The sequence below is a fragment of the Vipera ursinii genome (assembly GCF_947247035.1).
Source record: "Vipera ursinii genome assembly, chromosome: 10".
Lineage (NCBI taxonomy): Eukaryota > Metazoa > Chordata > Lepidosauria > Squamata > Viperidae > Vipera > Vipera ursinii.
Window position 1 is genome coordinate 4,593,840 of NC_139520.1, and position 25,457 is coordinate 4,619,296.

The window sequence follows — 25,457 nt, forward strand, 5'->3', positions numbered from 1 at the left end:
ATATAGGGAAAGATGACTTTGCTGCTGGTGGGAAACAGTTGGGACTCAAAATCCTCTTCATCTCAGGGATCGACTAAGATCTACCTTTGGCCACCAGAAGATCCTTGCAGGAACAGATGGAAGACCTACCTTGCCCTAGTCCAGGGGTAGGCAACCTTGGCTCTTTTATGACTCCTGGACTTCTCCTAAGCCAGCCATGCTGAGGGGAAAGGGAGAGGTTTCCAAGCTGAGCCATGCTGGCTCAGGAATTCTGGGAGTTGAAGTCCACAAGTCATAAAAGAGCCAAGGTGACCTACCCCTGCCCTAGCCAGCTTTTTGTTTGCATAGAGGCCAGCTAAGCACCAATGACAACTCTCTAATTCATCCTTCCCTGGATCTTTTTGGGATGGGTGGGAAGTCAAGAAAGCCCAGCAAGAAGCAGTGATGTTTATGGTTAGCGTACTCTTCTTTATTGTTTATTAATTAACCAGTGGAATGGCTTGCCTTTAGAAGTTGTGGGTACTCCACTACTGGAGGGTTTTAAGACGAGGCTGTCTGAAATGGTTTGGGGGTCTCCCGTTACAGCAGGGGTCCTTCCTACTCTATTAATTCTGTTATCCCTCAAAAGACTTAGAAAGGAAACGCATTGCCTTCTTTGCATAGAAGGTTTTGGGGGGCCCTTTAGCACCAATGCTTTTTTTTTCTTCTCAACAGGTCATTTCACCATCCATCCATCCTTCTTCCGCGCACACACCCCAACTTCCTCCAAACCAGCTCTGGGACCCCCTCCCTCCCCAACGGCAGCCTGGACATTTTGTGTTCAGTTCTGGACTTCAGAGGCAAAGAAGAGCCCAAAAAACAAGTGCAAGGCCACTTGGGGAGCCTTCGTCCTCCGGTCTGGGCAGGGGGACGAAGGAGAGGGCCCAGGGCAGGAGCCAGTGGCCGCCGGGCCTCCGCCCCACAGCACCGCCATGATGTTTGTTTGGGCTAGATCCGGCCACGAGCGAAACGGAGCACGGCGAGTGTCGGTGCCATTCCAGGACTTTTCCTTCCTGCCCACACGCAGGGCACACTTTTGCACGGGCGAAGAGGTAGTCTACCCCTCCCTTTTTATTTTCTTGGAGCAGCAAGGCCATTTTCCCACTCCCCCCCTGCCTCCTGCCCCCCAGTCTTGAAGAGGAGGAGGAGGAGAAGAAGAAGAATCGGGCGTTTTCTGTGGCAATTTTTGAAGGCGTTGTAAGTGTGTCTTTTCCAATGTTTACAAAACAGCCACGTTCGTGTCAACCAACGTGCCAGGTGATGTTTACACGGCTGCGTTCTCTGCTAGGAGGAGAGCAGAATTTCGAAGACCCTTTTCTTTCTCCCTTCATCAACACCACCACCCCCATTGCCAAAAGTCCTTTTACTCTTTCTCCCTCCTCTTCCTCTTCCACACACCCCTCCCCCCCCCCCCCCCCCCCCCCCCCCGACTCCTTTGCAAATGTCCTGCAAAAAAGACCAGAATGGTTTTCAGCCCTTTGTGGAGCGCAGGACTGGCCTTTTTTCTTAAAGCAACACACACAAGAGGATACACCACACACACACACACACAAACACCCCACCCTCCTGCCCTGCCAGTCCACAATTGAGCACGAAGCAAAGACTGGCTGAGCCACAGGGTTGCGGGTGGGGTGGGGAAACCTCTTATGGACGGTTTTGATCCGCAGGAAAAGTATCTGTATTTATATAGGAAAAAAAAAGAAAACAAACTTTAAAAATTACAAAAAAAAAATAATATCAAAGCTTGGGAAGGGAAACTTCCCCTATTAGTCAAGTGTTTTGATATGGTATTCAATAATGCTCAATAAAATAGTCACTGTTATTTTATTTCCAGGTATGCTTATTTTTCTGAAGGATTTGGGATGCGAGGGCACAAGTGTGCACTTGGTGGGTTTACCACACCTCTTTTTAAACTCAGTTGTGAATCCCCTGAAATGGACGTGTATTCGGATGTGGCAACGTTTGTGAAGAATGCTCTGGTTAAGCCACAATCTGAAAACAGTGCAGGGTGGTTGTTGTTTTTTAAAGAAAATTATCTATGATGAAATTGCAGCAGGATTTAATTTACTACAGGTTACCATTTTTTAAACTGTAAACAATATCCCCATGGCCACCCGGAGAGGGATAAAGGCTGCAATTACACCAAGTCCCCAGCCTGTTCAGAAAAAAAAAAAATAACACCACAGCACAACAAAACTGAAATAACAGCCTAATTTCTGGCTAACCACCTTGCCTATTTCTATAAAAACAACCATTTTGGAAGCAAAAGTTTGTCAGTTTTCCTCATCTGAATTCCCCAAATTCTTGGAAATTCCAAATTTGACCCATAAATGCCGGAACCGTCGGAGTTCTGTTCTCCCTGGCCTCAATTCAGAGCTTTTCTCAAGTTCGGCCTCTTGATTTAAAAGGACCAGATGCCAAGTGTCTGAATTTTGATCATGTCATCATGGGGATGCTACAAAGGTAATGAAAAATGGTCGTAAGTCACTTTTTCCAGTGTCGTTGTGACTTTGAACTAAGTGAACTGTTGTAAGCAATAGCACTTAGACTTATATATCACTTCACAGTGTTTTACAGCCCCCTAAGCATTTTACAGTGTCGACCCCCAACAATCTGGGTCCTCATTTTACTGTCCTTGGAAGGACAGAAGACTGAGTCAACCTTGAGTCGGTTAGGATCAAACTCCTGGCAGTGGGCAGAATTAGTCTGCAATTCTGCATTCTAACCACTGTGCATCATGGATGGATTTGCCCCCAACAATCTGGGTCCTCATTTTACTGTCCTTGGAAGGATGGAAGTTTGAGTCAACCTTCAACCTATTTAGTAATTCTAATAACAATTATAATAAAAACAAGAAATCATTGTAAGAATTTGGAAGAATTCAAAGCGATGGAGAAACTTCTAGAATCAAGCATCAACAGCAAAGGAACATGCAGTCAAGAAATAGGTCACAGGTTAGGACTTAGAGAAGCCAGGAAGATCCTGGAGAAAATATCCAGATGCTCTGATGCATCCATACCTATAAAGATCTGAATCCTGCAAGCCATGGTATTCCCTGGGACAATTCATGGAAGTGACACTTGGACTTCGAAGACACAGGATAGGAAGAAAGAGTATCGACATGTTTGGTGCTGGAGAACGGCTCCCGAGAATACCATGGACAGCCAAGAAAACAAAATGATAGTCCTCCCAAAAAATGCTTTTCCACGGGGCAACTGGACTTTTCTTGTTTTTCTTTTGAAGACGTTTCGCTTCTCATCCAAGAAGCTTCTTCAGCTCTGACTGGATGGTGGGGAAAGGAAGGATTTATATTCCTTGCAGACAGCTGGTCTGCCTTCTTTTAGAGAGTCGTTGAGGTCACCTGGAGCTTTGTCTGTGTCCTCAGGGTCACCTGAGGGGTGCAAATAGGTGTGGAGCCTTCTTGGAACTGCTGAAGGGACTGTCTTGTAGACTGGAGATAGAGGATGTCGTATCCCTCCCCCTCTGTTGAGAATGGCTGTTCAGTTTTGACCTAGATGGCCTCTTTGACCCCTCTTTCAAACCAGCCGTCCTCTCTGTCCAAAATGTGGGCTTTGCTCTTCTTCAAAAGAGCGGCCTTTGTCTTTCAAAGGCAGGTGGGCCGCATTTAATCCTTCCATTCTTCATCATGCAGTCGGAGCTGAAGAAGCTTCTTCCAAGGGAAAACAAGAAAGTCCAGTTGCCTCATGAAAAAGCACCTTTGGGACAGGCAGGACCTGGATGACTGAGCATCTCCACAGACAAAGCAAGATAGATCATCAGATGTTATCAACCCAGAGGTCTCAAGGAAAAGCAAACCACCAGCAAGGTGGATAAACCTAGTTACCGCAGCAATGGGTACAATGTCTGGCTCTCGTCTGGTGTTGCCTGCATGATGCCATTGCCGTAACAGCAGGGTCAAATTATAAGATGAAGGAAGGCGAACATCAAACAAGGTTATTAAGAATGAGATTGGACAACCATTTGCCTGAAAAGATGTAGGGTTTCCTGCTTGCGTAGGGGGTTGGACTAGAAGATCTCCAAGGTCCCTTCCGACTCTCTCATCCTGTTAATATTAGAGGACGATCTGGCTGAAGGATCCAACCTCCCTTATACTACTTGGAGGACCCTGAATAGGTTGAGAGTTAGAGTGCCTAAGTGTAAAACCCATGTGCTCAAGGGCAGGCTCTCACTGGATAAGAACACGCAGTGTGAATGTGGAGAGATATACAGCGTAGCCCATCTGCTGGTATGTTGGCTAGTACCGGAAACATGTACCGATAAAATTTATTTTTGGCCAAGAAGATGGCTTCATTCTGGCAGTCTAGAGTTTGATGTAGACGGAGGAGGAGGAGGAGATGGAGGAAAGCGGCAAAGATTCTGTGTGTTCCTTGATAGACAAACCCTGCATTAATCCAGTAGGAAAAATCTGGATGCATCCTGCTTCAATTCACTGCAGCTTTGAGAAAGCAAAATAAAATAAAAGATCCCAAGAGATAAGAGGCGGATCTAAATAAACTGAAAAGCGGGGGAAAGCGAGGCGTTTTGCTTCCAGGCTCACACAACAGAAACCCTCGGCCTGTCGCTCTTCCACCTGTGCATAAACCAGATTAGATTTGCCCCTAAGGCAATGTTAGCAACGAAGGAAATAGATTGAAGGTTCTTCAAATGAATGTTTTGCAACCTCCAGTTTCAGCGAAATACATCAGTCCTGAAGCATCTGAGGAAGGATTGTGTGTGGTAATGACAAAGATAGTGTTGCTTTTTGTATGCGCATTGTTGTGACATCTCACAGATATACCAGAGAGGTAGAATGTGTGCTGTATTGCCACAATGGATTAGATCCAAGAGATGCCTCTGGAACAGTATCCAAACTTTGGAGACTGAACGTGTGGACTTCAATTCCCAGAATTCTCCATAGTGACCATGCTGGCTGAGGAATTCTGGGAATTGAAATCCCCAGGTTGGAAAACGTGGCATTAAGTTACTTCCCATGACAGGCCCGCCTGCTTCAAAAAGCCAACATCTAACTACAATTTACACCTGAGCATTTCCATATTATGTGAATAAACACAACACAGCTGCAGCTCTTGCCACACAAACACACAGCATTAATTTTTAATATAGATTTGTAAGACAAATTCAGACAGTTGCCAACTCATGTATGCTTACTGTTCTTATCAGGCATGGCTGCCCATGTTAGGTCACCCTTTTCAAATGTGTAAAAATCTAAAGGAAGCTGGCAGATGAGTGTCGTGTTTAAAGCAGTGCTTCCTGTTAACTTGAAGAGGCATGGATCTTGAAGCATGTCATCTGAAGAATTCTGGGAGCTGAAGTCCATGCATCTTAAAGTATGCCAGCTGGGGAATTCTGGGAAGTCCACACATCTTGAAAGCATGCTGGCTGAAGAATTCTAGGAGCTGAAGTCCATGCATCTTAAAATATGCCAGCTGGGGAATTCTGGGAAGTCCACGCATCTTGAAAGCATGCTGGCTGAAGAATTCTGGGAGCTGAAGCCCATGCATCTTAAAAGTATGCCAGCTGGGGAATTCTGGGAAGTCCACGCATCTTAAAAGCATTGTCGTCTGAAGAATTCTGGGAGCTGAAGTCCATGCGCCTTAAAATTGCCAAGGTTGGGAAACACGGGTGTATAGAGTTTTCACTGTGTCACTTACTTGGCTTTGAGTTTTCGTGTCGTATGAACCCAGCCAACTGTGGTTTATTTAGCAGAGTAGAATTACATCACAGTTTAGCATGATACAGAAGCCAGTCAGCAGAGGAGGCCAAGAGGTCTTTGCTGTAGGCACCTCTGGAGAGCAACAATCACAACACCCCATTTCGTTTAATAGTTGCCTTTCTGATCCTGCTGGAAAGAGGAGACAGAAGCAAAGCGGCCTGACTCCGGACTTCTCAGCAAGGAAACCAGGAGCCGCTTCCAGCCGGGCTTCCCGAGGTTAGAGCACCTTGCCGGGGTTCATGAGGTTTTTGGGATCCAAGGCCCTCTTGATCTGCCACATGGTGGAGAGGGCCACTTCGCCTACTTCCTCGCGCAAAAGCCGACGTTTGCCCAGGCCGATGCCATGCTCCCCCGTGCAGGTGCCACCCACTGCCAAGGCTCTCCTAGAGGAAAGGGGCAAAAGAGGTCAAAATGCACATCCCAAATCTCACTTCCCAGGGGAGAAAAGTAGAGGAACTTGCCATTTTTTCATCTCTCTCCTCTCTCTAATTTCTCTTTCTTCCTCCCTTTTTGTTTCCTGCCTTCCTCTTTTCTTTCTTTTTCCTCTTTTTCCTTCCTTCCTTCCTTCCTTCCTTCCTTCCTTCCTTCCTTCCTTCCTTCCTTCCTTCCTTCCTTCCTTCCTTCCTTCCTTCCTCCCTCCCTTCCTTGAATTTATCTGTTCCCTTAGAAGGCTATTCTTCATCCAGAAGACCTTTTATGCCTAAAATCTTCAGCCCAGGGATAAAGGAAGATTAGGCGGGACTTGGATAAAATATCCACAAGCTGCTAAGCGCTCTTTGAGGAAGACTCAAGTCTCAAGACACAAAGGTGAGAGTGGGAAACAAACTCATGAGCCCACCTTAACTTTGTTAACCTAAGAGGAACTGGGAGCACTTTTGAAAACTGTCCCTCCAAGGTAGGCCAGGTCAAGCGGGCATGGTAGGGATTCCAAGGTAGCATAACAGAACCTTAAAAGGTTTCTTTCTGACCATCTTCTATGAAACAAAATCAAGGTAGGATTATTCTGAGTTTCTCGCTCTTCTCTCTTTTTCCGGATTGGGGAATGAAAGCCCCAAAGCCCCTTCCCAAGACTTTTTCCTAAATTCCTCGCCTGTAACTTGTGCCTTCTCCCCACAAGGACCCAGAGGGGCTGTCCCTGCCCACGAGGCCAAGGCCCACTCTTTCTGTTGTCCAGCCTGTGTGTGCAAGGGCTCTTTCCTCCTCCCACAAAAGGCTTCCCCCCCCCAGCCCACACCTACCTGCCCAGACGTTCGGCAAACTCAGCCACCCTCTCCCTTTCTTCGACATCTTCAGGATCGAGAATCAGCAGGCAGTGAAAGTTGCCGTCCCCAACGTGGCCCACAAGGGGACCTGGAGGCACGAAAGGGACAAGAGCACCCCTCGTTTCAAACTTCCTTAACACCTTCTCTGGGACTACGGCCCCCATCATTTTGCGAATCAAGGACACTGCAGTCCCTTCTCATCTGGAGGACACCCACCCACCCATCCTACTGTATGATTTAAAATTACAGGTAGTCCTTGAGTTATGACTGTAATGAAGCCTGCCTAGTATGGTCTTAAAATGAGTCTGAAAGCCATTTTCAAGCACCCGGTGAATGTAACTGAAAAACAAAATCTGCTTTTGCAAGATGATTTTGAGAGAGAAACTAGAAATGAGTGTTGAAGGAATGTTACTTTGAGCTCTCTCTTCAACATCCAGAGAAAAACATGCAAAATGTTATCAAAGAGTTGCTGGACCAAGCTGGAAAGAGAGCAGGGAAAATTAAGTCATCTGCCAAGACCCAGCTCTCTAAAAAAGTCTATAAAGCTGGGGCAAGTTGAAAAGAAAGAGTAGAGGTTGGCCATCAACAAGGTGGATCATCTCTTGATTAAAGCGATGATGGGTTGGAAGACCCAAAGGATTAATTTGGAGACGCTGCCCCGCAGAAGGTCCATGTATGTGATCATGAAAGGTTAACACCCATAATCAGTCAATCAATGCAAAGACCTACAAGTTTTCTGGAGAAGATTCTAATGCTGAAAAAAGTGGAAAGAAAGAAAGAGAAAGACGATGACCAGCAGGCAGGGCAATGGAGAACAATGAGGGCACCGCTGGAAGAGTTGAAAGACCAGATTGATTGAAAAGACCCTTCTGGAAAAATATCTGTTTGCTAAAAGCTGACTTCGATATGAAGGGACATACTCAAATGAAAAGGTGTAACAGTGTGCTGCTATAAGTTGTTGGTGGGTTGTTTTTTTTTAAAGGAACAGAATGCTACAAAGTCATGTCAAGAATGAAACTTTGGCAGCTACATGCCTCTTCATTTCAACTTGCCATTAGGGTAAGGGGGGGAGAAGTGTTGCTTTAGAAATAGTTAAGATGGAGAAACGAAACCTCTACAATTCAGCTGAAGACCACGAGAGGCTGACACATTTCCTAGGACACCGCAGCAGGTGTGGAGAAGAAGCAGCCGGTTCCCATAACAAAGTGAAATTGTCTACACAGATTAGAAGGTGTGAGTTGGGCCAGAGAAATTATTATTTAATTCTATGAACTGGTGCCTGGGAACACAGTTTGTTTTGCCTCAACATTACCATGCCGTGTATTCAATAAACAGAGTTTTGGAAACGGAATGAACCTGGATTTTTTTTTCTTTTTTTTGGATCCTTAAGCTGAGTGCACAGTCAGATTATAGGAGAAGTGTTTGCAGGGTAGGTCAAAAAAGAACAATGACAGCACAGTCCTGGGCTCTGCTCTTTTTTAATGCTCTTTTTTGCACGTATACAAAAAAACAGAGCTTCACCTGCGTGGCTGTAGCCACTATGGGTAGTCCTGAACTTAGGACCACAATTGAGCCCAAAGTTTCTGTTGCTAAGTGAGACATTTGTTAAGTGAATTCTGCCCCATTTTACGACCTTTCTTGCCACAGTTCTTAAGTGAATCATTGCATTTGTTTAGTAACACGGTTGTTAAGTGAACCTGGCTTCCCCATTGCCGTTGATTCTCATAAAAGGTGATGACGTAATCCCGGGACGCTGCAGCCGTCAAAAATATGAAACAGTGGCCAAGCATCCAAATTCTGATCACATGACTAAGGGGATACTGCAATGGTTGTTAGTGTGAAAAACAGTCAACCATCGCTTTTTTCAGTGACGTTGTAACTTTGAACGTAATCGTTGTAAGTCAAGGACCGCCTGTATTTTGAGTTTTTGGACCCAGTGCTTCAATATTCCTCTGGTGTCCTTTTTGCTTCATATAACAATGACAACATTTCATTAAAAAAAACTTTTTTCTAAATCCAAAAGCCTAAAAAAAGCAAAGCCTAATCAGCGCCTTCGTTTCAAGTGTCATGAATGCTTCATATTTTATTTTATTTGTAAAATTTATTGACTGCCCATCCTACCATGGGGCGACTCTGGGCAGCCCTGACTCTTAGGAGGATGGATTTAAGATGAGAGAATCTTTCCTTTCAGATCATAACTGGACTATTATTGGACAAATATTTAAGCGGGGCAAATGATGCAAAGGCCTCCACATCCCAACTTCTGTTTCATGTGTTGTGATGCATGCAGAAAAGGGACGGTACAATGCCCCTTTTATCATTTGGATGGCATCTTATCTGCCATAGATCCCACAGTTGGGGGCGGGTGGGGGGGCAGGCAAGGGACTGGCCAATTCCCGCATCTCCTGGGCTGGACCACGAAACAGCCTTGTGACAGGGGAACAAACCTGTGAGGTTGGAATCCAGCAGGTCTTTCTTGGTTTCTAGTAGGACCTCAGGGAGGTGTGAGAGTGGGACACACACATCTGTGGAGTAGCCCTGTGGGAAGTGAGGAAAGGCAAAAGGTTGCATTAGAACAGTGTCTGTCGACCTCAGCAACTTGAAGAGGTGTGGACTTCAATTCCCAGAATTCCCCAGCCAGCTGAGCTGGCTGGGGAATTCTGGGAATTGAAATCCACACCTCTTCCAAGATGCTGAGGTCGACAAACACCGCTATAGATTCACATCATCAACCAGTTTTGAAACTCAGAACTGGGATCACGGAAAGTACAAGGCAAGGGGATCACTCTAGCTCACTCAGAAGAGTGAGCCAAACTACAAAGTAACGGGGCTCTTCTTTCAAGACACCCGGCTGCCCTCCAGCTCACCTTTTTGCCAGGGCGAAGGGTCAGAGCTGCATACCAAGCATTGTGCCGAGCTGTCCACAGCTGTCCACGGGCCTCCGGTTCCCGGGCCCACGCAAAGTCCGAGCCCCCATTGAACTGCACAATCGCCTCTGCAGAGGGAGACTCGCATAAACACACACACACACACCCCTTTCTGCCACCAACGGTAACCTGGTCCTATCGATTTGGTTCATAGGTTGATTCAAGCCGGATCTGCTGACTCATACAGGCAGTCCTTGACTTACAGCCATTTCGTTTAGCGACCGTTCAGAGTTACAACAGCGCTGAAAAAAAAAGTGACTTGGTGACCTTTATGTCTGTTACGACCGCCGCAGCATTCCCCACCGTCGCATGATCAAAGTCTGGACACTTGGCAAATGGCTCATATTTACAACGGTGGCGACATGCGCAGGGGTCGTGGGATCCCCTTTAACGACCTGCTGACAAGCAAAGCCAAGGGGGGAGTCAGCTTCACTTCGTAATGAAGTTGCTCACTTAAGAACTGCAGCGATTCGCTGTGGTAAGAAAGGTCATAAAATGCTGCAAAGCGCTCTCAACAACTGTCTTGCTCAGCCACGGAAATTTGGGGCTCGGTTGTGGTCGTAAGTCGAGGACTACCTGAACAGAAGCATCTGGGTTCGTGCCTCACCAAGCCCTACGCCGGGCTGAGCTCACACACCTCACCCAGCCCCTGCCTATCAAAGAGGACAGCTTCAGGCACTGTGCGAACCAGGTCATGGTCCTTCCGTAGGCCCTGTAGGCAGTGGTGGGATTCAAATAGGGGGAACAACTGGTTCTCTGCGTGGATGCCGCTTCCAGAAGCCCATTTTGGGCCTGGGCGAGAAAAAAATTAGCTACCAGTTCTGCCGAAGTGGCGCAAACCGGCTGAATTTCACCGCTGCCTGCAAGGTCCTGCCTCAGCTTAACCTCTCAGAAAAGCAGGAGTCTCGAAACCAGCATAATTTCTTTTACTGAGAGGAAGTGATTGCAGAGAGGTCAGGCAGAATCTGAAGTTCCCACGCAAAACGTTACGCTAATTTCCCATTGTCCACAGACCATCCCGGTGCCCCAGTCCATCGGGAGCCAATCGGCTGGTGTGAAGTTGTTGTGAGAACTCCCAGCCGTTCCCTGGCGCTGCGACCTTGGTAGCAGCCAAGCATTATCCGGAAAGGAGTTAAACCAGATGGCCCTGAGGGTTCATTCCCCCCTCCCCAATTCCCATGCAAGATACCTCAAAGGCCCCCTCCCCAATGCAGATACCTCAAAGCAAAAGTCAACACAATATGGAAGCATCCTCAAACCCCCAGGTAGCTCCCCCTTCCCCTCGGAATAGTGTTCCGATAGGGACCCGGCATGCCTCCTCCCCGGCCCCTCTTCGTGGGACGTACCCGTGGCTCGTACTTGCTCCTCCACACTCTGCGGGCTGCCGTGGAACTCCAGGAAGAGGGTGGGCAGCTCTGCACAGCTCAGCCCACTGTAGCGGTTACAGGCACCCATCATCACCTCATCCAGGAACTCTGCGTTGGGGGGAGACACCGAAATTGGAGAATGCCTGGCCAGACTTGGCCTAACAAGGACCGGCAGAGAGTTTTGGAACTGCACAGTACAGGTAGTTCTCGCGTTATGACGGTAATGGAGCCTGCCCATTACTTATGATTGAGTAACATCTGGCCCATCCACTGCGATAATCAAGTTCGCAGATGATACAACTGTGGTGGGTCTTATTACAGGTGGGGATGAGACAGCATATAGGGCGGAGGTACAAAAACTATCCATATGGTGTAGTAACAACAACTTGCACCTAAACATCGGCAATATGAAAAAGATGGTGTTAGACTTCTGGAAAAAAAAGAAGGAACCTGCCCCACTTTACATCGGGGAGGACTGTGTGGAGAGTTTCCTCCTTTAAATTCCTGGGAGTCTACCTCTGTGAAGATCTGACCTGGAAAGTTAACACAATTCTGGGAGTTGGTCCATGAGTTATAAAGCGGCCTAGGCCTAGGCCAGGGGTAGGCAACCTTGGCTCTTTTATGACTCATGGACTTCAACTCCCAGAATTCCTGAGCCAGCATGGGGGAACTATGGCCCCTTCATGACTTGTGGACTTCAACTCCCAGAATTCCTGAGCCAGCATGGCTCAGCCTGGAAGCCTCTCCTTTTCCCCTCAGTATGGCTGGCTCAGGAATTCTGGGAGTTGAAGTCCATGAGTCATAAAAGAGCCAAGGTTGCCTACCCCTGGGCTAGGACCCAGAGCACCACTAGATGGCAGCAGGGAGCTCATATTTGATGTGCGTCTCTCTCTGCTGTCAACCACCGGTTCTCTGGGGTTTTGCAGGGAGGAATTCCTTCCTGATGGCTTCTCTTGGATTTAGTGGGAACAGAGGAAACAGACAGGTCAGGGCTTGCTGTCAGGCTCCCAAAACCGAAAAAAACACATAGTCCTAGCAGATTTTTTTATTGTTCCACACCTAAAGGCACAATGTTACCCAACTAAAGCAGCCGACTAGTCACACTAAGCATCTACTCCGGGATCTGTTAGGAAGGAGATGTCTTCACCCTCTTTCTCTCACATAATTATCTGAACTGAGTTGTCTCTTACCTCTCTGGAATGCAGCCCCTCCGTCCTGGGCACCCAGGGTGGACTGCGGTCCATCCCAGTGGCAGACAAATGGTTGTACGGGGGACGACGGTCCAGGAAGCCAAGATGGCGTCCATGAGCAGCCTCAATCCCACAGCAGCCGACTGGACACAGCCAGCAGACCCCCACAACTTGTACAATGACAGGCAAGCCCTCCAGACGTAGCTCTCTCCTCCTCCTCCTCCTCCTCCTCCTCCTCCTCCACGGGTCCAGCTGCACCACAGCCCCGTCTGAACGCAAATTCTTTCCTCAACCAACCTGAACGAAACCTTGTAGCTCCCCTCCGCCCAGTTCCGCCTTGCCTCCCCCCAGTTTCCCTTCCCCACACACATCGGGGGTCCTACTCACCAATGCGGGCGATGGGCAGCCCGGCTTGGAGAACCTGCACAGTGCTGTCCACGGCTGCTTGGATGTCGGGAAAGGCACAGACGGCCGCCACGGTGGCCTCAGGAATGCCATGCAGCCTCAGGGTGGCCTGGGTGATGAATCCCAGGGTCCCCTCCGAGCCCACAAAGAGCCCTGTGAGGTGGTATCCGGCAGCGCTCTTCCTGCAGAGGAAGGCAGAGACTGGTCAGCTCTGAGAACCACCCGGGGTCTCCTTCCCTGCGTTTAGCACCCCACTGGCTGGGGGACCCCATCTCCCTCAGCTTTGCTGATCTCCAAAAGGGAAGCAGGGCTAGATCTGATGGAGATGCATGGAAAAGGCCAGGAAAATGAATAGCAAACCTCTTCCGGTCATAGCCAAGAAACTGGCATTGGCGTGTAACTGGACAACCACCCCTGCCCTGAGGAGGAACATCAGATGGCAGCCAGAAGGTACCGGAAACTCCAGGTCACGGTTGTCCCAAAGGTGCTTTTTCAAAAGGCAACTGGACTTTGTTTTTGCTTGAAGACCTTTCGCTTCTCATCCAAGAAGCTTCGTCAGTTCTGGGAAGAACTGGGAGAACGGAGGAAGCTTCTTGGATGAGAAGCGAAACATCCTCAAGGAAAAACAAAGAAAGACCAGTTGCCTTTTGAAAAAGCACCTTTGGGACAACCATGCATGACCTGGATGACGGAGAATCCCCCTGTGGACACTCAAGACCAGGGGTCTTCAAACTTGGCCCTTTTATGACTTGTGGACTTCAACTCCCAGAATTCCTCAGCCAGCTTTGCTGGCTGAGGAATTCTGGGAGTTGAAGTCCACAAGTCATAAAAGGGCCAAGTTTGAAGACCCCTGCTCAAGACCTTTGGAGGAGTTTTTTTTAACCAACTGCAATCAATGTAGCCATGAGACATGCTCCTCCTACTGGCCGTGCCCTGCAACGGCAGGCATCTCTAAGTGAGGACAGGAGTCCGAAGGGAAGGGAAAATACACAGCTCGGGGTTAAACGACTCGGGGTGCTCTCTCTGTTGGGTGGTGTGCTTGTGGGTGTGAGAGGTCCTCCTGTGTCACACCCACTATAGCAGGATTTGTCTGATGACATCTTAACACACAGGACCTCTGTGTGATTCTCCTGCATTTCTATCAATCCACATATCTCCAGCCCATCGCCTTGAAGTCACACCTTTTTATTTCATATATTTATTTTTATCCACGCTTATTATTTTTTATAAATAACTCAAGGCAGTGAACATATCTAATATTCCTCCCTATTTTCCTACAGCAACCATCTGCTTGGTGGGTTGGGCTGAGAGAAGGATGGTCCAAAATCACCCAGCTGGCTTTCATGCCTAAGGCGGCACTAGAACTCACCGTCTCCTGGTGATTGGCTCAGAATCACCCAGTTGGCTTTTATGCGTAAGGTGGGACTAGAACTCACTATCTCCTGGTGATTGGCTCAGAATCACCCAGCCAGCTTTCAGGCCTAAGGTGGGACTAGAACTCACCATCTCCTGATGATTGGCTCAAAGTCACCTAGCTGGCTTTCATCCCTAAGGTGAGACTAGAACTCTCCTGATGATTGGCCCAAAGTCACCCAGCTGGCTTCCATGCCTAAGGTGGGACTAGAACTCACTGTCTCCTGGTGATTGGCTCAGAGTCACCCAGCCAGCTTTCATGCCTATGGTGGGACTAGAACTTACCGTCTCCTGGTGACAGGCTCAGTCACCCAGTCGGCTTTCACGTCTAAGGTGGGACTAGAACTCACCATCTCCTGGTGATTGGCTCACCCATACAGCTGGGACCCAAGGGGAAAGAGAGAGAGAGGTGAGGGGATACCTGGGCCGCCGGCTCTGCCCGGCTGTATGCAAGACTCTCCCATCTGGCAGGACCACCTGTAAGTTGAGGACATTCTGGCGCATGGTACCATAGCGCACCGCGTTCGTCCCGGAGGCTGCAGTGGCCACCATGCCACAGAGCGAGGCATCGGCCCCGGGGTCTGAGGAGGAAGGGAACAGCAAGTGGGGAGGAGAACCTGAGCCCCTCACCCACCCACCGATAATTGCAGGAGCCTTAGGCCAACCCTCTGAGTAAACTTAGTTTAGTTTAGTTTATTAGACTTATATACCGCCCTTCTCCCGTAGGACTCAGGGCAGTTCACAAGGTTTTTTAAAAGAAACAATACCACAATTACAAAATTTAAAACAATTAAAATGATTATATTAAACCTTGAATATAAAAATCCTAATTTTTGCTCCAAAAGATGCATTAGGGTGGGCGTGGCTAGAGTGGGTGTGGCCTACTGGGTGGGCGTGGCCAGCTCTACATCGTTTGCATCAAGGGTGCCTATGGGGGCCTGGGCAGGAGTGGGACAGATCTGGGGGTCTCTGGCAGGAGGAGGGTCTCTGGGCCAGGGCCAAGGCAGTGGGGGCTGTTCCCTCACTGTTTCCAGGATGGTTTCACGGGCCACATGAAACCACTTCGCGGGCCAGATCCGGCCCCCGGGCCTTGGGTTTGACATGTCTGGTATAGGTAGTTCTACTAGACTTACAACTGTAATCGAGCCTGCTCAATGCAGTCATAAGTTATGACGGTCATAAAGCAGGTTATCACATGACCGGCTCAATTTTCCAACTTTTTCTGTGGTGCTCATTAAGTGAACACCACAGTTGTTAAGTGAAGCAACTGTCTGCTAGGGGCCAGTTTTGCTGAAAATCAGAAGTAAACGCTGGTTTTCAACTAAAACATCGTAAAACACCCTCCCCTCCATGGGGGTCCCACCTGAGCCTCAGCTGGAGCATCCTGGATAGCTATACCGACACAGCCCCTCCAAACTCTGCTAGAGGAGGGCCCCCCCAACTTGGGCTGCTGATGCCCCCCAACCTGTCTCCAAGGTGCCATACCGACAGTGAACCAGAGGCCGCTGCCTCGCAGGAATTTGTTTAGCGCCTTGCGTGTCACTCCTGCCTCTACAGTAACCGTGAAATCTTCAGGGTTAAGCTCAGAAATCTGGTCCATTTTCATCAAGTTCACACACACACCTCCCTGGGGGAAAACACAGGCAGGGTTCACACAACCGATGAAACTCCAATACCCAGATTACAAAGATGCAGTTGATATTAGCAATAGCAATAACACTTAGGGTTACATACTACCCCATAGCACTTTATAGCTCTATATATGCAATTAATGTAAGCACAGTTTGCATATTGCCCCCAACAATCTGGGTCCTCATTTTACTGACTTCGGAAGGATGGGTGGCAGAGTCAACCTTGAGCTGGTCAGGATCAAACTGCTGTCAGCTGGCAGAGTTAGCCCACAGCACTGCATTCTAACCACTGTGCCACCAGGGCTCATATTACTTACTTCAGGTAGTTTCTTAAAATCCAATCTTTTGCCTGAGCTGGGGGTTGGACTAGAAGACCTCTAAGGTCTCTTCCATAGAACTCTGTTATTCCGTTAATGCTCCCACAAATTCCTACTCTAGGCTGCAGCCATGGAATCTATCTCCTGGTGGTGTCTACTCTAATTACTCACAGCTCTGACTGTCTTACTGACGGTCAATACTGTCCCTTTTGCCAGCTTCCCTTTTGCACCCACATTATTATTATTTTTTTAATCCCATTTATATCCCGCCCTTCTCCGAAGACTCAGGGCGGCTTACAATCTAAAGCACAAATTAATGTGCTTAGCAATAGCCTTCATTCTATGTATATGCCTGCTTATTAGGGCTTTTGGGCCCCCCCAAGCGGCATTATTACAAAGTCAGTTTATTGCCCCCAACAATCTGGGTCCTCATTTTACCTACCTGGGAAGGATGGAAGGCTGAGTCAATCTTGAGCCTGGTGGGATGCGAACCTGCACTAATTGCAGGCAGCTGGTGTTACTTAAGGAGGCATTAGCCCACTGCGCCACCAAGGCTCTTAATCCAGGGCTATAGTCTATAGTCGTTAGTCTATAGTCCAGGGCTCTTTTATGACTCGTGGACTTCAACTCCCAGAATTCCTGAGCCAGCATGTCCACGAGTCATAAAAGAGCCAAGGTTACCTATCCCTGGTCTATACTAATGGCCACCCAGCTGGGGGGAATATGCAGTAGCCAAAGCATTAAACCACACTGAGATTTAGTGCCATTGTCTCATTCATAACACATACCACAACAACAATCTGGTGGGAATGTAAGTTAGGAAAACCCACCTAGAATTCCAAATGGAGGGGGGCAGATACTGCAGTCTCCGTAGCCCTTCTTAGCCCCCACCTCCTGAAACAGTCTGTTCTGTTCCCAATTAAGGTGGCTCACCAAGCTACAAGCAGAACTTGCCAGGGTCACTGAGCGGAACAGGAACCGGTGGGTGCAAGAGGAAAGTTGGCTATCAGGCTGACAGAGTCCCTGTCTCCCTTTCTAGTAGCGGGACTTGAATCTGGATCTCCCCGCTTCTGGTTCAGCCTTTCAGTGCCCTGGGAATCTCTGGGTTCCGGACTAGGATCCCACGCCATTCACCCAACGCACCAAATCCTAATGTGATTTGGGGTGGATTGCTGTGCCTTGGAACCCAGGCACTTGCAGTTGAGAAACCAGGTTTTCAGGCTTGGGGGATGCTTCGTGTAGTTTATCCAAGAACACAAGAAACCACAGTTCAGTGCCAAGTGTGCAAGCGTCCACACGGTGCTTTAGTCTATGGTCCACAAAAAAGAGGGGGATCAATTTATTTCCCAAAGCACCAGCAGGCAAGGCAAGAAACAGTGGATGGAAACTAATCAAGGAGAGAAGCAACCTGGAATCAAGGGCAAACTTCCTAAGAGCTAGAACAATTAACCAGTGGAACAGCTTGCCACCAGAAATCGTGGGCGCTCCATCACTGGAGGTTTTTAAGAAGAGGCTGGACGGCCAATTGTCTGGAATGGCATAATAGGGTCTCCTGCCTGAGCAGGGGGTTGGACTAGATGACCTCCAAGGTCCCTTCCAGCTCTATTCTGATTGGTTTTCCAGAACGGGAAGAGGGACATGCATTTTGAAGGCTCAGTCCTCTGACCGTGAGCTGGCCAGAAAAGAAAAGTCTGGGACGCTGAGATAGAAGAGGGTGCTCAAGAGGAATACCAGCCCCAAGAGGGTGTGTGTGTGTGTGTGTGTGAGGCAACAGCTGGGTCCCGATGGCTCTTAAATGGAGCCTGCAGCCGGGCGTGCAATCAAGGGTGGGCATGGCCTCCCCAGGTAGGAAGCTTTGCAGGTCTCCCCTGCCCTGCTCAGCACTCAGCCCCAGGTCGTCTAGGGCTGGGAGGAGAATCTAGCCCCCATTTTCTGCTGCCTCCAGCTGTCCGTAAATGTTCTTTGGTCATGCCAGCCTCAGGGGCCTGATCCACTAGCACACACCCCCTCCCCGGGACACGGCTGGAATTCATCGGGGGTGTCTGGAGCAGCTTCCTCGCTCTCAGCCCACGGCCAGAGGATTGAGGGAGGACAATTAACCAGTGGAACAACCTGCCTCCAGAAGTTTTGTGGCTGCTCCATCACTGGAGGCTTTTAAGAAGAGACCGGACAGCCACTTGTCTGAAATGCTATCAGGTCTCCTGCTATGGACAGGGATTTGGACTAGAGGACCTCCAAAGTCCCTTCCAGCTGTATCCTGAATTAAAATTGATCCCCACCGTCCCAGCTGGCCAACTAAAGCTCAGAAGGTCCCACCAATCAATGTTGAAGAAACCACGAAGACTTAAATGCAGGCTGAGCAGAGTTTGCAGATGCAGGCTCCGATGCCGAGCTGAACTAGAGAGACCCCCCAATGAAGACTTGGGCCAGATCCCGTGCAGCATTAAGCCCCAAGAGCCCCTGCAGGGACCCGGCCAGCCTCTGCTCTGCCTGGCTGCAGCTCCTGCGGTTCCTTACCTGCACGGCGGTGACCCCCCCTTCCAGGCCGGTGCCGGTGCCGAAGGGGATGACGGGAACCCCTCGGCTGTAGCACGCCGCTGCCAGCAAGCTGACCTGCTCCACGCTCTGGGGCCAGACCACGGCATCCGGGGGGCAGTTCCTAGAAGGGAGGGACATTGCAAGCCTCTATACAGGCCGTCCTCAACTTACAACCGCAACTGAGCCCAAAATTTCTGTTGCAAAGTGAGACGACTGTTAAGTGATTTTTGGCCTATTTTATGACCTTTCTAGCCATTGTTGTTAAGCGAATCACTGCAGGTGTTGAATTAATGGCACGCTTGTTAAGTGAAGCTGGCTCCCCCTTCCCCCCATTGACTTTGCTTGTCAGAAGGTCGCCCCAGAGAGGGGTCACGTGACCCTGGGACGCTGCAACCACCATAAACATGAAGCAGCTGCGAAGCATTTGAATTCTGATCAGGTGACCACGGGGACACTGCAAAGGTCGTAACTGTGAAAAACGGCCATAGGTCACTTTTCCCGGTGCTGTCGTTAACTTTGAACGGTCGCTAAATGAACTGTTGTAAATCGAGCACTACCTGTAAAGAATCTCTCTACTCCAGATGGGCAGAAGCTCCCAATGAACACCGCAAGCCTCTCCAGAGGCCTGAAAATGTTCTGGCGAGAGACGCCATTTCCTGCCTCCTGAGGTAGACAAAAACCTACCTGTGCATCGACTCGTCCTGCCCATGTTGCTCGCGGACAATGGTGGCTGTGGACACATTGGGGGCCCCCACAATCGCTCTGAGGGAATTGAGGAAATCCTCCGTCAGCCACTCCTGGGGAAGGAAAGGAGGCCACGTGGAGATCATGACACAAGATGGAGGCCAGAATTTGTTTGCGGCTGTCCCCTCTGAAACAGTGGCAAAATGTACATTATGTTCCCCGTGGGCACCTCTTTCCCAGCCCTGGATTCAGCGGACCCGCCTTCATCCTTTTCTTCGCTTTCTGCTTTGCACCAATTTCCCTGAGGCACTAAAACAGTCCCCAAACAATGGGAATTAAAAAAAGGCAAAGCCTCTGTCCAGTGGAGCTCAACTCCTGGTGGCTTTATAAACCTTTTCATGCAGCGTTCTTGGGAACAAGATGGCTTTTCCATTTGCTGGCCCTCCCCAGTGGATTCCCATTCTAATATTAACCAGGCCGGGCCCTGCTTAGCTTTAGAGGTCAGACCACAGAAATAGCTTTGGTCCCAAATCAAACCAGCAGCAACATTTCTGATGGAGGTCTTGAGGGCTTTAAAGGCAAGGGAAGAGAGACGGGGGATCATGCAGCAGCAACCAAAAAAGCTAATACAATCCTGGGTTGTATAAACAGAGGCATAGAATCAAGATCACACACAGTATTAGTACCGTTTTATGAAACCCTAGTAAGACCACACCTGGAATACTGCAGCCAGTTTTGATCACCATACCACAAAAATGATGTTGAAAGTTTGGAAAAAATCCAGAGAACAGCAACTAAGATAATCCAAGGCCTGGAGGCTAAAACATATGAAGAACGGCTGTGGGACTTGGGTCTGACTAGTCTAAAGAAAAGAAGAAATAGGGGAGACATGATAGCAGCATTCCGGTATTTGAGGGGCTGCCACAAAGAAGAGGAGGTCACGTTATTCTCCAAAGCACCAGAGGGAAGGACGAGAAACAATGGTTGGAAACTGATCAAAGAGAGAAGCAGCCTGGAATTAAGGAGAAACTTCCTGACAGGGAGGACAATCAACCAGTGGAACAGCTTGCCACCAGAAATCGTGGGCGCTGCATCACTGGAGGTTTTTACGAAGAGACTGGACAGTCACTTATCTGAGATGGTAGTATAGGTTCTCCTGCTCAAACAGGGGGCTGGACTAGAAGACCTCCAAGGTTCTGTTCTATTCCTATTCCTATTCCTATTCCTATTCCTATTCTATTCTATTCTATTCTATTCTATTCTATTCTATTCTATTCTATTCTATTCTATTCTATTCTATTCTATTCTATTCTATTCTATTCCATTCCATTCCATTCCATTCCATTCCATTCCATTCTATTCCATACCATACCATACCATACCATACCATACCATTCCATTTTCTATTTTTTTTTTTTAATTCCATTTATATCCCGCCCTTCTCCGAAGACTCAGGGCGGCTTACAAGCTTAGCAGTAGCCTTCATTCTATGTATATGCCTGCTTATTAGGGCTTTCACACACACCCCAAGCGGCATTATTACAAAGTCAGCTTATTGCCCCCAACAATCTGGGTCCTCATTTTACCTACCTCGGAAGAATGGAAGGCTGAGTCAACCTTGAGCCTGGTGGGACTTGAACCTGCACTAATTGCAGGCAGCTGGTGTTACTTAAGGAGGCATTAGCCCACTGCTCCACCAAGGCTCTATTCTGTTCTGTTCTGTTCCGTTCCGTTCCATTCCATTCCATTCTATTCTTTGTGTGTCCAATCATGCTTGGCCAATAAAAAATCCTATCCCTATCCCTATCCCTATTTCTATCCTATCCGGACCTACTCAAAACCTGGCTGTTTCGGAAGGTCTTTAACACCAAGATCATTAAAAATGCAATTGTTAATATAGGTAGTCCTCGACTTACGACTCATGCATCAAAGTTACAAAAGCACTCAAAAAAGTGACTTATGACCAGTCCTCTCATTTACAACCCTACAGTCACGTGATCAAATTCGGCCACTTGGCAACTGGCATGAATTTAGGACGGTTGCAGCCTCCCAGGGTCCTCTGATCGCCATTTGCGACCTTCCCAGGTCTGACAAGCAAAGTCAGTGGGGGAAGCTGGATCCACTTAACAACCATATGACTCACTTAGCAACTGCAGTTGTTCCAGTGATTTGCTTAATCACTGTGACAAAAAAAAACCCCTGATATGGTCGTAAGTCGCAAACTACCTATATTGAATGTAGTTTTGATTTATTGTATTCAGTATTTATGTATTTATTTCTGCACTGGCTTGTTGCTGTGTGTCAACTTCCCCAAGTGACGTGGGCCTGAAGCGGGTTAAAAATCTTATCAATAAGTAAATATGCAACGGACAGAAATCCAACCGGTGAAACTTTAGGACAAACGTGCCTGCTTTAAGTTGAGCAGACTTTGCGACATTGGGCATTCTGGGAGTTGAAGTCCACCCCTCTTAAAGTAATCAAAGGTTGAAAAATTTAAGGGCCTCCGTCCTGGGGGGCGAAAAGGAGGAATTATCATCTTGGCAGCTTTGAGCGATCGTGAAAACTAATCACAAACCAGCCACTAACCCGGCTGCTTTGCACAACAGCCCGAATCACGACATAAACAGATTAATTAATGTGAAGAACGGTTGCAGGAATTGAGTATGGCTAGTCCAGAGAAAAGAAGGACTGGGGGGGACATGATATCAGGGTTCCACTATTTGAGTGGATGCCACAAAGAAGGGGGGTGGGGGTGTCAACTGATTTTCCAAAGCAGCAGAAGGCAAGACAGGAAACAACGGATGGAAACTAATCAAGGAGAGAAGCAACCTGGAACTAAGGAGGAACTTCCCAAAAGCGAGGACAATCAACTGTCTGTGCAGGGGGTTGGACTAGACGACCTCCAAAGTCCCTTCCAGCTCTATTCTGGTTCTGATCTCATCAGGTGGGAACCGGAGAAGTCTGCCAAAGCAACACTTTTCTGAACACTTTTCTCTAATCCAGGAGTGGGCAGCTCTGCCAACTTTACGACCTGTGGACGTTAAGTGAGACGTGGCTGGCTCGGGAATTCAAGCAGCTGAAGACCACAAGCTCTTACAAGTTGTCCCGGTTGTCCGCCCTTGCTCGAATCCAGAGAGGTGGGGGAACTAGGGTCCCTTTTACGACTTGTGGACTTCAACTCCCAGAATTCCTCAGCCAGCCGCGGCTGACTCAGGAACCCTGGGAGTTGAAGTCCACAAGTCATAAAAGGGCCCTAGTTCCCCCACCTCGGCTCCAAGCCAACCGAACTTCAATCTCTAAGCTTCCCTTGCGATACGCAGAGTTTACAAACACGCGTCCCAGCGACCGGGAGCCCAAACGCACCGGGGCTAACCCGAACCAGCAGAACAATCCGATAAAAAAAAGTCAAATAGTTGGGTTTGGGGCGGGGGGAGGGAGAAGAGGCAAAGAAAAGAGCCAAGAACCTGCTCAGGTAGGCAGGTAAGGCAGGTAAGCAAGCGAGCAGAAAGCTAGCAGGTCAAAGTGCAAGCTTTCCCCCGTGCAAAGCGGAGGCTGTCCCTTGCTGCTCGACCCCGGGTCTCCGGAAGGCTCCCCCAAGAGGGACCACCCTGCCCGGCCCCCCTTACCCGCCTCCCCCCCCTCCGCCCCGGTACCTTGGCGGGCGCTGCGGAGAAGCGCCTGGCCGCGCAGCCCAGAGCGCGCCCCAGGGCCATGGCAGTCTGCGGGGCGGGCCGAAGGCGGCAGGGAGGCGGGGCAGCCCGGCTGCGGCTTAAGGAGGACCGGGAGCCCCAAGGCGGCCCTCATACATACATACATGCATGCATACATACATACATACATGCATGCATGCATGCATAAATGCATGTATGCATGCCATCAAAACTGCGCGGTTATGGGTGAAACGTGTAACAGTGATACCCACTGTCATCGGAGCACCGGGAACCTCGTCCAAAAACTTTGCAAAATACATCAAGAAACTGCAGCTTCCTGCAATAACTCCAGCAAAGCTACAAAAAAACTGCGCTATTGTGAACATCTTACATTTTAAGGAGATACCTGGTTGATACCTAGGATGCTGGCAGCAACCCGTGTCAGCCATTAGTGCCAGTCAATTTGAGTGTTCAGTTGACTGAGTTTCATGTTTTATGAATAAAAGTTTTATAATAATAATAATGATGATGATGATGATGATGATGATGATGATGATGATGATAATAATAATAATAATAATAATAATAATAATAATAATAATAATAATAATAATAATAGTACTGACATGGTAAGTGTTCCAGTATTTGAGGGGCTGCCACAAAGAAGAGGAGAGGGTCATGTTATTCACCAAAGCACCAGAGGGAAGGACAAGAAACAATGGTTGGAAACTGACCAAAGAGAGAAGCAACCTGGAATTAAGAAGAAACTTCCTGACAGTGAGGACAATTAATCAGTGGGACAGCTTGCCTCCAGAAATCGTGGGCGCTTCATCACTGGAGATTTTTAAAGAAGAGACTAGATATTCACCTGTCTGAGATGGTATAGGGTCTCCTGCTTGAGCAGGGGGCTGGACTAGAAGACCTCCAAGGTCCGTTCCAGATTCTATTCTATTCTATTCTATTCTATTCTATTCTATTCTATTCTATTCTATTCTATTCTATTCTATTCTATTCTATTCTATTCTATTCTATTCTATTCTATTCTATTCTATTCTATTCACAACAACAACAATAGAGTTGGAAGGGATCTTGGAGGTCATCTAGTCCAACCCCCTGCTCAGGCTTCTTGTCCTTGCTTCTTGTCCTGCCTTCAGGTGCTTTGGAGAATAGCTTGACTCCCTCTTCTTTGTGGCAGCCCCTGAGATATTGGAACACGGCTATCATGTCCCCCCTCGTCCTTCTCTTCATTGAACTAGACATCCCCAATTCCAGCAACCGTTCTTTATATATTTTAGCCTCCAGTCCCCTGATCATCTTTGTTGCTCTTCTCTGTATGCCCCACGCATTTCCTGGCCTGACTTCTCTGCGCAAAAAGACTTTTGCAGCAGCGTGCAACCATTGCATTGCTCAAAAGCAGCATGGCCACCACGGCTAAATCAGGAGACTTTGCAAAAGTGCATTTCTTTCCTCGGCAATCAGTCACTTCTCTGAGATGATGTGGGTTCTGCTTGAGCAGGGGGCGGGCCTAGAAGACCTCCAAGGTCCCTTCCAGCTTCTATTCTATTCAACTGAAACATAGGAAGAACGGTTACAGGGACTGGGCATGGCTAGTCTAGTGAAGAGAAGGACCAGGGCAGACATGACAGCAGCCTTCCAATATTTGAGGGGCTGCCACAGAGAGGAGGGGCTCCACCTATTCTCCAAAGCACCTGAAGGCAAAACGAGGGATAACGGATGGAAACTGATCAAGGAGAGATTCAACCCAGAAATAAGGAGAAATTTTCTGACAGTGAGAACAATCAACCAATGGAACAGCTTGCCTTCAGGTGTTGTGGGAGCTTCATCACTGGAGGCTTTTAAGAAGAGAAGACTGTTATCTTGTCAGAAATGGTGTAGAGTCTCCTGCTTGGGCAGGGGGTTGGACTAGAAGACCGACAAGGTCCCTTCCGACCCTGTTATTCTAATACTCTATTCTATTCCAATTGGCTTCATCCCCCGGAAGCACGCTGGCTTAGCTCGTAAACATTATGTGTTATTTATTTTGACAAAATCTAGAGAGACATCTTTAGAAAGTCTGGGCCTGCACTTAGGCGGGTAAAACCAAAAGCACAGGTGTAAAATAGGCATACCCCGGCACAACAATACAGAGACTCCTCAATTTACGGCCACAATTGAGCCCCCAATTTTTGTCGCTAAGTGTTTGTTTGTTAAGTGAATTTTGCCCCATTTTATGACCTGACTTTCTACAGTTGATAAGCGAGTCACCGCAGTGACTCACCTAAAAACTGTATTGGACTGAATCACTACAGGCTAATTCTGCC

At 48.3% G+C, this 25,457-nt stretch overlaps 2 protein-coding genes and 1 long non-coding RNA gene across 4 annotated transcripts in view; 2 read left to right on the forward strand and 1 right to left on the reverse strand.

The window, feature by feature from the left end:
* ZNRF1 (zinc and ring finger 1) overlaps window positions 1-1,860 on the forward strand; it is a 46,658-nt gene extending 44,798 nt beyond the window's left edge. Inside the window, exon 5 of the mRNA XM_083370726.1 lies at window positions 694-1,860. The gene's annotated coding sequence lies outside the window, so the exon portion shown is untranslated. The remainder of the gene's footprint in view (window positions 1-693) is intronic.
* Window positions 1,860-8,704, forward strand: LOC310645198. Its single transcript, XR_014493430.1, has 4 exons — window positions 1,860-1,905; window positions 5,200-5,968; window positions 6,420-6,559; window positions 7,997-8,704. It is a non-coding gene; the product is annotated as an uncharacterized lncRNA (long non-coding RNA).
* LDHD (lactate dehydrogenase D) lies at window positions 5,120-23,217 on the reverse strand. 2 transcript variants are annotated; one of them, XM_083370692.1, is made up of 12 exons: window positions 23,140-23,217; window positions 19,487-19,599; window positions 18,782-18,923; window positions 15,802-15,943; window positions 14,738-14,897; window positions 12,886-13,085; window positions 11,288-11,416; window positions 9,882-10,009; window positions 9,462-9,552; window positions 6,991-7,102; window positions 5,979-6,135; window positions 5,120-5,881 (listed from the first exon to the last, which is right to left on the reverse strand). In XM_083370692.1, the coding sequence occupies exons 1-12, from the start codon at window positions 23,197-23,199 to the stop codon at window positions 5,858-5,860; spliced, it is 1,458 nt and encodes a 485-aa protein (XP_083226818.1). In that variant the 5' UTR covers window positions 23,200-23,217; the 3' UTR covers window positions 5,120-5,857. The 2 variants fall into 2 exon arrangements, with proteins under 2 accessions (XP_083226818.1, XP_083226819.1); XM_083370693.1 differs by lacking the exon at window positions 5,979-6,135 and having other exon boundaries at window positions 5,120-5,878.
* Window positions 23,218-25,457: the final 2,240 nt, after the last annotated feature.

Bases quoted from the DNA above. Each gene is read 5' to 3' on its own strand.
- LDHD (XM_083370692.1), bottom strand. From the start codon at position 23,199: ATGGCCCTGGGGCGCGCTCTGGGCTGCGCGGCCAGGCGCTTCTCCGCA. The intron at 9,553-9,881 runs GTGAGCTGGAGG...CACTTCCCACAG, and splicing joins CCCTTCGCCCTGGCAAAAAG to GGCTACTCCACAGATGTGTG. The intron at 7,103-9,461 runs GTTTGTTCCCCT...TCGTGCCTCCAG, and splicing joins GCTGGATTCCAACCTCACAG to GTCCCCTTGTGGGCCACGTT.